General features: G+C 46.1%; 1 protein-coding gene across 1 annotated transcript in view; it reads left to right on the top strand.

Annotated features, from left to right (window-relative positions):
• The window catches only part of tmem59l (transmembrane protein 59-like), a 38,696-nt gene that overhangs the window by 19,076 nt on the left and 9,917 nt on the right, over positions 1 to 9,703 (top strand). Inside the window, exons 3-6 of the mRNA XM_043720689.1 lie at positions 2,702 to 2,807; positions 6,233 to 6,327; positions 8,671 to 8,817; positions 9,202 to 9,316. Coding sequence (XP_043576624.1) covers positions 2,702 to 2,807; positions 6,233 to 6,327; positions 8,671 to 8,817; positions 9,202 to 9,316 — 463 coding nt within the window. The remainder of the gene's footprint in view (positions 1 to 2,701; positions 2,808 to 6,232; positions 6,328 to 8,670; positions 8,818 to 9,201; positions 9,317 to 9,703) is intronic.

Here is a 9,703-nt window from a genome sequence, read left to right as displayed (position 1 = left end):
TAATGGGAGAGGGGGGTAACTGGGGAGAGAGGGGGGTAACTGGGGAGGGGAAACTGGGGAGAGAACGGGGAAACTGGGAGAGGGTACAGAGACACAGGAAAGGTTGCAAGGAGACGATGAAACAGGAAAATTGGACTGCAAATGAATGGAGGGAGAGTGAGGGTTGGAAGGAGGTTTTGAAGGATGGATAGAGAGTGAGGGTGGGGAAGGGATTGGATGGAGATTTGGGGAAGGGACAGAGTGAGTGATGGGTGGAGAGAGAGAGGGCTTTTTTTAGGTAATGGGCCATGCCTTGTGACAATCCAATCGCTGTCAAAGACCAGCTGCAAATATCAGCGTAAACCCTCACAGTCTGTAGCCCGCAGATCTCTGAAAATGTCGACCTTGGATTGGGGGAGGGTGGGTGTCTGTGACTGGGTCAATACTAGATTGTGGTATCAGCTTGAGAATTGATTCTGGGTGCTTCAATATGATTTGAAATTATCCCCAAGCTGAAGGGAAAGCAGCTTTGAAGGTTTTGTGATTTAACATTCTGCCTAATGCTTTGAGTAGTATTGGGATTGAAAAGCTGAGGGCAATCATCTTCTGTGGATGACAGATTGAGGTGTGTGTCATGGTATCAGATTCCCATCTGGTCCCTACCAGCTGATGAGGAAGGAGCTTTAATCTCTCTGTGCTTCCTGTGTCACCCTGGCAAAAATTAACACAGTTTCAATCCAACCTATGGTGCAACTTCACAACTAGAGGTTTGCGTTTTCTAAAAATCTGAGTGAAACCATGTTTTTAAATCTTCAATGTGTCTGGTTAATTGTCAATTCTGCACAATTTGTTAACATCATTCCCACAGTGTGAATGCAGTGGTGTGTGGCACTGGGCTATACACACTGGAGAGGTACGACTATGGTACCAGGCTGTAGGGAGAGAGCTAACATCAGTTGCAGCGTCAGGCAGAGGCAGCAGTGTTAGTCTCGGGTGGAGGTTGGTTTCTGAAAGCACCCCAATATGTAGGCAGCAAAAGAATTTGCTAGACTGTGTCTCTCAGAGTTCAATATCCAGTTATCAAGCAAACTGCAGAATGGACACAAGTGACAGCTGCCTGTGTGAGTACTTGAGAATGCCATGGTGCCTATACCCCAGTGAGAGCCATTGTGTGTGTGTGTAAGACCCTGTACCCCAGTGAGATTCAGTGTGTGGGGGGGAACCTGTACCCCAGTGAGATTCAGTGTGTGGGGGGAACCTGTACCCTAGTGAGATTCAGTGAGTGTGGGGGATCCTGTATCCCAGTGAGAGTCAGCGTGTGTGTGTATGTGTGTGTGGGACCCTGTACCCCAGTGAGAGTCCGTGTGTGTGTGTAGTACCCTGTACCCCAGTGAGAGTCCGTGAGTGTGGGGGGGACCCCTGTACCCCAGTGAGAGTCCGTGAGTGTGGGGGGGACCCTGTACCCCAGTGAGAGTCCGTGAGTGTGGGGGGTCCCTGTACCCCAGTGAGAGTCAGTGTATGGAACCCTGTACCCCAGTGAGAGTCAGTGTGCATGGAACTGTATTCCAGTGAGGACATTGATCCTTCTGTCCACAGCACCTTTTGAGGAATTCAAACAAAATGCCTGAAAGAAAGGTACACAAACAGAGTGTGAGAGATAGGAGCAGGAGTAAGCCACCTGGCCCTGTAAGGAGAAAGTGAGGACTGCAGATGCTGGAGATCAGAGTCAAGAGTGGTCAGGCAGCATCCGAGGAGCAGGAAAATGATGTTTCGGGCATAAGCCCTTCATCAGGAATTCCTGAAACATTGACTCTCCTGCTCCTGAGATGCTGCCTTACCTGCTGTGCTTTTCCATCTGGCAGGTCAAGCCTGCTATTCAATAAGATCATGGTGGAAATTTTTGTGGCCTCGGCTCCATCTACCCACCCTCTCGCTATAACTCGTAGAACATAGAACATAGAATTGTACAGCACAGAACAGGCCCTTAGGACGGCTTTTTATCCTACTCTAAGATCAGGACAATGAAGGGTATGTATCTCCCATATGCCTATCCAAAAGTCGCTTAAATGTCCCTAATGTATCTGACTCTATTACCACTGCTGGCAGTGCATTCCACACACCCACCACTCTCTGTGTAAAGAACCTACCTCTGACATCTCCCCTAAACCTTCGTCCAGTCACCTTAAAATTATGCCCCCTCATGATAGCCATTTCCGCCCTGGGAAAAAGTCTCTGGTTATCCACTCAATCTATGGCTCTCATCTTGTACACCTGTCACCCTTCTTCGCTGCACTGAGAAAAGCCCCAGCTCCCTCAACCTTGCTCCATACCTTTACTGTTCAAAAGTTAGCTTTAAAAACATTTAGTGAGGAAGCTTTAACCACTTCACTGGACAGGTAATTCCATAGATTCATAACCAGAATTTGCTGGAAAAGCTCAGCAGGTCGGGCAGCATCTGTGAAAAGAAATCAGAGTTAACATTTTGGATCAGGTGACACTTCCTCAGAACTGGAACCTTTTGCTGGATGTAGTTTGTGAAACAAAATAATGTGTATCAGGTCAACAGTCCCTGCCGAGTTATTTAATTAAGAATACAGGTTGGTCCTGTGTGGGTTTACATTGTGAAACAGCCACCTCCAGGTAGGGAGGTGATGTAGTGAGACAATCCCTGAGACACACTTTCCATGTCATTCCCTTCTGTCTGTTTTCATTTTTCCCCTAGGAGGTGCCACTGAGTGCTTGTCAGCGAGGCTGTCGACTGTTCTCTATCTGTCAGTTTGTGGATGGTGTCAGTGATTTGAACAGCACCAGGTCTGAGTGTGAGGCAGGTAAGGACCTGGTGACAATATCATGTGCTTGAGAGCCCTGGCTACCAAACCAATGAAGAAAGAACTAGATTTCCATTCCCCGCTGTGTGAGCACATGCTTCCTGGGAACTATCTGAATTTAAGGTGCTGCATGCTCTGCACCAGAGAAAGTGTTTCCTCTTTGTTGCGCCTATTGAAACTTCTCTCCAGCTTAAGCACCTTAATTAATTACCCCATAATCTTCTAAATGAAAATGAATACAAATTTGGTCAAGTTGGGTTTTTTTTAGCTCAGGTCATGGTATCCCTTCCTCTGGACCAGGAGGCCCTCCTTCCCTAGAGATGTGCAATAACATCTTGGAACAAGTCAATTAGGACATCGCTCCAAGCCTACCCTTTGAAATCTGTCCTCATAATTTAATCCTTTGAATCCTGATAGCGTTGATGACTCCTTCCTGCTCAGCATGAACTGACTGACTGCTGCTATGTGTGAATTAGCCTGCAGGAAAAGAGCATCTTGTGCATTAAAGCATCTCCACACTCGATGGCTGAACAATCCTTCCTTCTCTTAACATATCTGGCAAGGGAACAACAGGGCGGACAGTGTTACCAGCCACAGTTCACTCTGCTACTGAGGCTCATATATGACCAGTCAGGGAATGCACCAGCGCAGGAGGAGACCATTTGGTCCATCATAACTGGTTCTTAGAAAGAACTTATTTCTTCCTCCCTTGAATCAGTTTCCTCTCTTCTTGTCCACTGCCTTCCCACTGACATCTGCAATTTCTCTGATGCTTTTTGTTGGTTACAGAATTTCCAGTTCATGGGCTCCAGCTGCCTCCTAAAGTCTGGATCCTAGGGTCTTAGAAGAAGCAGCAATACAGATAACAGATGCAGGGGTATCATCATTCACAATTCCTTCAGTTTTAGAAGGGTCCTAGTGTCTTGAGCAATTGGATAATTTAATCCCTTTATTGAAGAAAGGGAGGCAAAAAGCAGGATACTATAGATAACCTAACATCTAATTGATGGAAGGTACTAGAATTATTGAGGAGGTCATAAGAGGATACATAGAAATCCACAAGTTGACCAGGTGGAGCTAACATGGCTTTGTGAAAAGGAATGACATTTGACCAATCTATTAGAGTTTTTCAATGAAGTAATATTCAGATTTTATGGAGGGGAACCAGTAGATAAGGGGTACTTTGATTTTCAGAAAACATTCGATAAGGTGCCACGTGAAAGGTTGTTGCACAAGATCAGAGTACTGTACATGGTATAGCAGGTAACATATTAACTCACCGGTTATGAGGGGCAGACAGAGACGAGAGACAAATGGGTCTTTTTCAGATTGGCAAGCTGCAACTGATGGAGTTCCACAGGGATCGTTGTTGGGTCCTTTACTTTATACAATCCATATCAATGATCTGGATGTTGAGACTGAATGGATGGATGCTAAATTTGCAAAATAACACTGGAAAAAAAGTTGCCAAGTAACAATCTGAAAGAGGTTATAAATAGATTGAGTGGGCAAAAAATTGGCAAATGATAAATGTGATGTTGGCCATTTTGGCATGAAGAATAGTAAAGCAGTTTAATATTTAACTGGGGAGAGATTGAAGAACATAGTGAGGCAGAGGAGTCTGGGTGACCTGGGACATGAATCGGCTGAAGTAGTTTATGAAGAGAGGTTGAACAGGTTGGACCTGTGTCCATTGGAGTTTAGAAGCATGTGAAATGTTGAAGGGACTGGATAGGGAGAGCACCAACTGGATGTTTCCTCTTGTGAAAAGTTTAAAACTAGGAACATAGTTTCAGAATAAGCAGTCTCCCTTTAAGACAGAGATGTGGACCATAAGACTATCAGAAATAGGAACAGGAATAGGCCATTTGGCCCCTAGAGCCTGTTCCACCATTCAATAAGATCATGGCTGATCCAACATTCCTCTTTCCTGCCCTTTCCTCATAACCCTCAATTCCCTGACTAATCAATATTCTATCGATCTCAGCCTTAAATATACACAAGGACCCTGTCCCCACAGCTCTCTGGGGCAAGGAGCTCCAAAGACCCTCAATGCTCTGAAAGAAGAAATTCCTCCTCATCTCAGTCTTCAATTGGTTCCCCTTTATTCTGAGACTGCGCTGTCTGGTCCTAAACTCTCCCATGAGGGAAAACATCCTCTCAGCGTTTACTCTGTCAAGCCCCTTAAGAATTCTTCTCTGAGGGTTGTTACAGTGTGAAATTCTCGTGCCCAGAAGATAATGGGAGCTGAGTCTTCACGTTTATTCAAGGCTGGGTTTGATAGATTTTCAACATCGACAAAGACTCATGGGTTATGAGGGGCAGACAGAAATGTGCAAACACCAAATCAGGCATGATCGTATTGGATGGGAGAGCAGTGCCTTATAGCCAGCCCATCCTAGCTCCAACATCCTGTGCCTCATTTCTTTTCATTCTGTCTGCTCAAAGGAGAAACAGTCCCATCTTCTCCAATTTCTTCATGTAGCTCAAGTGTCCTCAGTGCCCTCACCTTGGCATTGTATCTGCACATACTAGTCAAACTGAGGCTTAATTCAGTGTTTTGTATTTTAAAAATATGACTTTTTATATATAAAAAAGACTGAGAGATGCTGAAGATACTAATCAGGTTTGGTGGCCATTGTGGAGAGAAATGCGAGTTAATGTTTTGGGTCAATGACCCATCACCGTGAAGTAGTTCTGCTCTTATCTCCAGGTGTCTGTTTTTACCTCTCCACCTTTGTTACTTTCTGTTTCTCTTCTCAGGTTTGGTCAGCTATCCACAAAAACTATCCATGGCATCATTTCATTCCTCTGAATCCACTTCTGCTGCTTCCATGTGGATTCTGACTGAAATTCAACTCTTTATGTTCCAGATCTGCCAATGCTATTGATCTCAAACACTTGGATTGCCTACATTGGCATGTGCACCCTCTTGGCTGCTTCTTTCAATCGCACCAACCCACTGTATCACTTTTACTGCTCTTTCATTATGTCCTTCATCCCAGTTAGCATTTTAACAAGAAAACACTTCTCCGCTTCATGTGAAAAACTGTCCATTTCAGCAGCTTATGGATCCCATCACAGCTCCAGGTCATTCTGCCCTTTTTCCTTTCTTCCAGACTTTCTCTCACTACATTCGCTCTGTCTAGTCTTGACCTCCCCATCTCTGGTACTGAACAAAATGCTTTCAGCAAAGGCTTGGCTTTATCCCTTTTTGCTCCCCGTCTCAATGAATTTTGAACCTTACCTCACACTGCAATCTTTGTCCATCACCACCTCTTGTTGTATGTGTTCACCCTGGACCCTTCCTCCGAGTTACAGAATTGTCCTTCCACAGCGACCCTCCCCAAAAACCAGGGTGGGAAAAGGAGTCTACCTTTACCTTTTGGAGAATGGCATTGTGATGTGTCTCCTTGTGTTCACAGCATGTTTTGAGGCTTACTATCAGATGGAGGAGCAGAATGGCTGCAACACTGGCTGCAAGGAGCAGTTCCTCCAGGCAGAAAGAAGACGGACACAGGTAACAGCTCCCACACGCTGTGCCTAACATACACTCTGAGGTATAGCAAGGCCAGGCAGCAAAGCACATGTCAGGGCAAAACACAGCTTCATAACCCAGTCCAACACTGAAGGAGGACACTTGGCCCATCAGGTTTACCCCAGCTCTTTCGCGAGCAATCCAGTTAGTCCCATTCCCCCAGCAACCTGACTTCAGGAAAAACTAGCATTTCTTTCGACTGAAAGAACTGCGGCTGCTGTAAATCAGAAACAAAAGCAGAAGTTTCTGGAAAAGCTCAGCATGGCTGTCAGTATCTATGCAGAGAAATCATTTCGGGTTGAGTGACCCTTCCTCAGAATTGACAGTAGCTCGGAAATTGTGCAGAAAATAGTGTTAGGGGAAGAGTGTAAGGAGTAAACGATAGGTGGGGTAGAGCCCAAAGAGAGAGAAGAACAGTTGGTCAGAGGGAGGAGTGGATAATGATCTGGCTGGGAGGTTGAGTAGCTGTTAATGGAGACTGGCAGTGATTAACAATAGGTGGTGTGTAATGGCAGACTGTGTGATAACAAAGCCTGGTGTGTGAGGTAGGAGGCTGTAAAATTATTCAACTTGATATTGAGTCCAGAAGCCTGTAGGGTCTCCAAGCCACTCACAATGTGGTCTCCTCTACATTGGGGAAACAAAGCATGGACTGGGTGACCACTTCACAGCACACCTATGTTGTGCCCACAAAAAAGACCCTGAACTTCCTGTTGCCTGCCACTTTAACATAGCCCCCTGTTCCCTGGTCAGCATCTCTGTCTCATGCTTGCTGCAGTGCTCCAGATTTTGATTTTTGTTCTGGTTAAAGAACCTCCTGGCTGGTTATTCCTTTCCCATCATTCCAATTGCCTTTGTTATCTCTAACAGCACAGTTCACACAGGGTCCAGTGCGAGGAGTCACTCTGGCAGCTTTCTGATGCCCAGTACCTTGTCAGATATCTGAGGCTGTCACAATCCACTCACTTGTGTCAGCTGTTAGTTGTTGTATCAGTAATGTCTTGACTGAAAGTTGAGATCTCCAAGTCTTGCTCCAGAAGCTGTTTGTTTAACTAAAAAATGGATTAAATGTTTGTACAAAGCCACATCCTGTATGAGGGCATTGTCCCCTGCTGGTCTTGGCCAGCTCCCTGCTTCCTGTGACTCAGGAGCTCAGACAGGAATGTAACAGTCTCAGCCCCTTCCCACCACCAGCAAGGCCATGCCAGGCTCTGATCTCCAGTGAGAGCTGCAGCACACTGACTACTTCCTGAGCTCAAGTCCCGCTGTAGAGATTTGAACACAAAAACCCCCTTTGGCTCGTCCCTTCCATATCCTCTAACCCTCTATGATCTCTGCTCTCCTCTACTTCAGTCTCCTCCCTATCCCAGTTTGGATGACTCAGATAGCGGGAACTGAGCCTATAGCTCCGTTCCTGAAGAAGGGCTCATGCCCGAAACGTCGATTCTCCTGCTCCTTGGATGCTGCCTGACCTGCTGCGCTTTTCCAGCAACACATTTTCAGCTCTATAGCTGCAATGCCCATGCTCCAGAATTCCCTCTCGACCTTTGTCCTTTTACATCCTCCTTTGACCGAGTTTTCAATTAGAGATCTCCTCATGATACCACACTCACCCACAATTCCTGATCTTAGTGACCTACCCTGACCCCTCATTCAGCAACTCCCTGCTTTCTTTCACAGTTCTGATTTTTGTTTTCAAATCCCTCTGTCACTTTGCCCCTTTCTATCTGTGAATCTCCTACAGCCCCACAACCCCTAAATTTCGTGATCAGCCCCGGGTTTTATTGTGGCATCCTTCATAGCCATGTCTCCAGTTTTCCCAGTTTCAAACTCTCTAATTCCCTCACTGCAGAGAGCAAGTGGAAATCTGAAACCCTTTCCCCTGTTAAAATAAAGTCATTGGTACTGGAGACCAATTAAAACAAATGACTCTGATGGAGGTTGATTGAAAATAGGAAGCTATGTCAGGCAGACTATTTGGAGAGAGGATTAGCCATGAAGCATTAAGTGCTAGTATTGGCTCAAGGGGCAGAATAGCTGCATCTTCCTCCACAGTTACCTCCCATTCTTTGTGTTTGAGGTCGGACAGTTAATGTTCAACATCAGGTAGCATCACTGCTCAGACCGATGCTGTTTTAATCCAACATCTACAAACACAGTTTCTAACAAGGAGACCAGGCCACTGACTGGAAAGAGTTTAAATATGTAGATCTGGCTCAGTATTACACAGTTATGGGGCTTCTGTAACATTGTCATGACATGAAGTTGGGAATAAACCTTTGCAAAGAAAGTCTCTCTCTCTCTGTCTCTCTCTGTCCCTTGCAGCATCTGACACCACCCCCTGAACCTTCCTCCATCTTCGACTATGTGTCGACTCTCTGCAGTGACATTGTCAGCTCAGCCCAGAGCTTCATCTCCTCCACTTGGACTTTCTACCTCCAGGCTGATGATGGCAAAGTTGTTGTCTTCCAGGTAACGCTGGCACATGATCTGTGTCTCTCCCTCTCTCAATGTTGCTCAGCCTCTGTCATAAGGTGCTGCCTCTCTGTCACTATATATTTCTCTGTCACTGTATATTTCTCTGTCACTGTATATTTCTCTGTCACTATATATTTCTCTGTCACTGTATATTTCTTTGTCACTGTATGCCTCTCTCTGTCACAAGGTGCTGTCTCTTCATCTCTTCCTGCTTCACGAAAACATCAAGGTCCTTCCTCACACAACTTCCAGAAACCACTCTTGGCACCCCCTTCCCCCTCCGCCCCATCGCTCCTCCCTCCCTTCCTCAGCCTCCAGCCCCATCCCATTTCCCTTGCGACTGTGGTTGGGTGTAATATCGGATTTCGTTCCCAACAGGCTCACCCAGAGCTCGAACTGTCTGCTCCAGATTTACAGGCCGTGCAGTTTGATATGGGACAGGTCCCTTACGAGTGGAATCCTAGCGAGCACGAGAAGCTGATCCCACAGACAGGTGAGGCTGTGCAGACAAGATTCTGTCTGAGAAGCAACAACCAATCACAGTCTTGTTGAAGGGTCAGAAATGCTGAGGTGGGGTTAAAGATTGAAGGAGCTCCTGTTTGACCAGCATCTGATCACAGGACAGCCCCAAGCACCACGTGACCAATGAAACGCTTTTGAACTATAGTCACTGTTAATTTGTAAAAGTAAAGGCTGCAGCCAGTTGGTACACAGCAGGATGGCTCAGACAAAGTGGAGGGAACATGAATTGTATGTGGCTGTGGGAGGAGATTGGCAATCTGTGACATCAGAGCTGAAAATGTGTTGCTGGAAAAGCGCAGCAGGTCAGGCAGCATCCAGGGAACAGGAGAATCGACGTTTCGGGCATAAGCCCTTCTTC

Source organism: Chiloscyllium plagiosum, chromosome 31 (genome assembly GCF_004010195.1).
Source record: "Chiloscyllium plagiosum isolate BGI_BamShark_2017 chromosome 31, ASM401019v2, whole genome shotgun sequence".
NCBI lineage: Eukaryota > Metazoa > Chordata > Chondrichthyes > Orectolobiformes > Hemiscylliidae > Chiloscyllium > Chiloscyllium plagiosum.
Note: the sequence above shows the minus strand (reverse complement) of the source record. Positions and strands in the feature narration are given on the sequence as shown.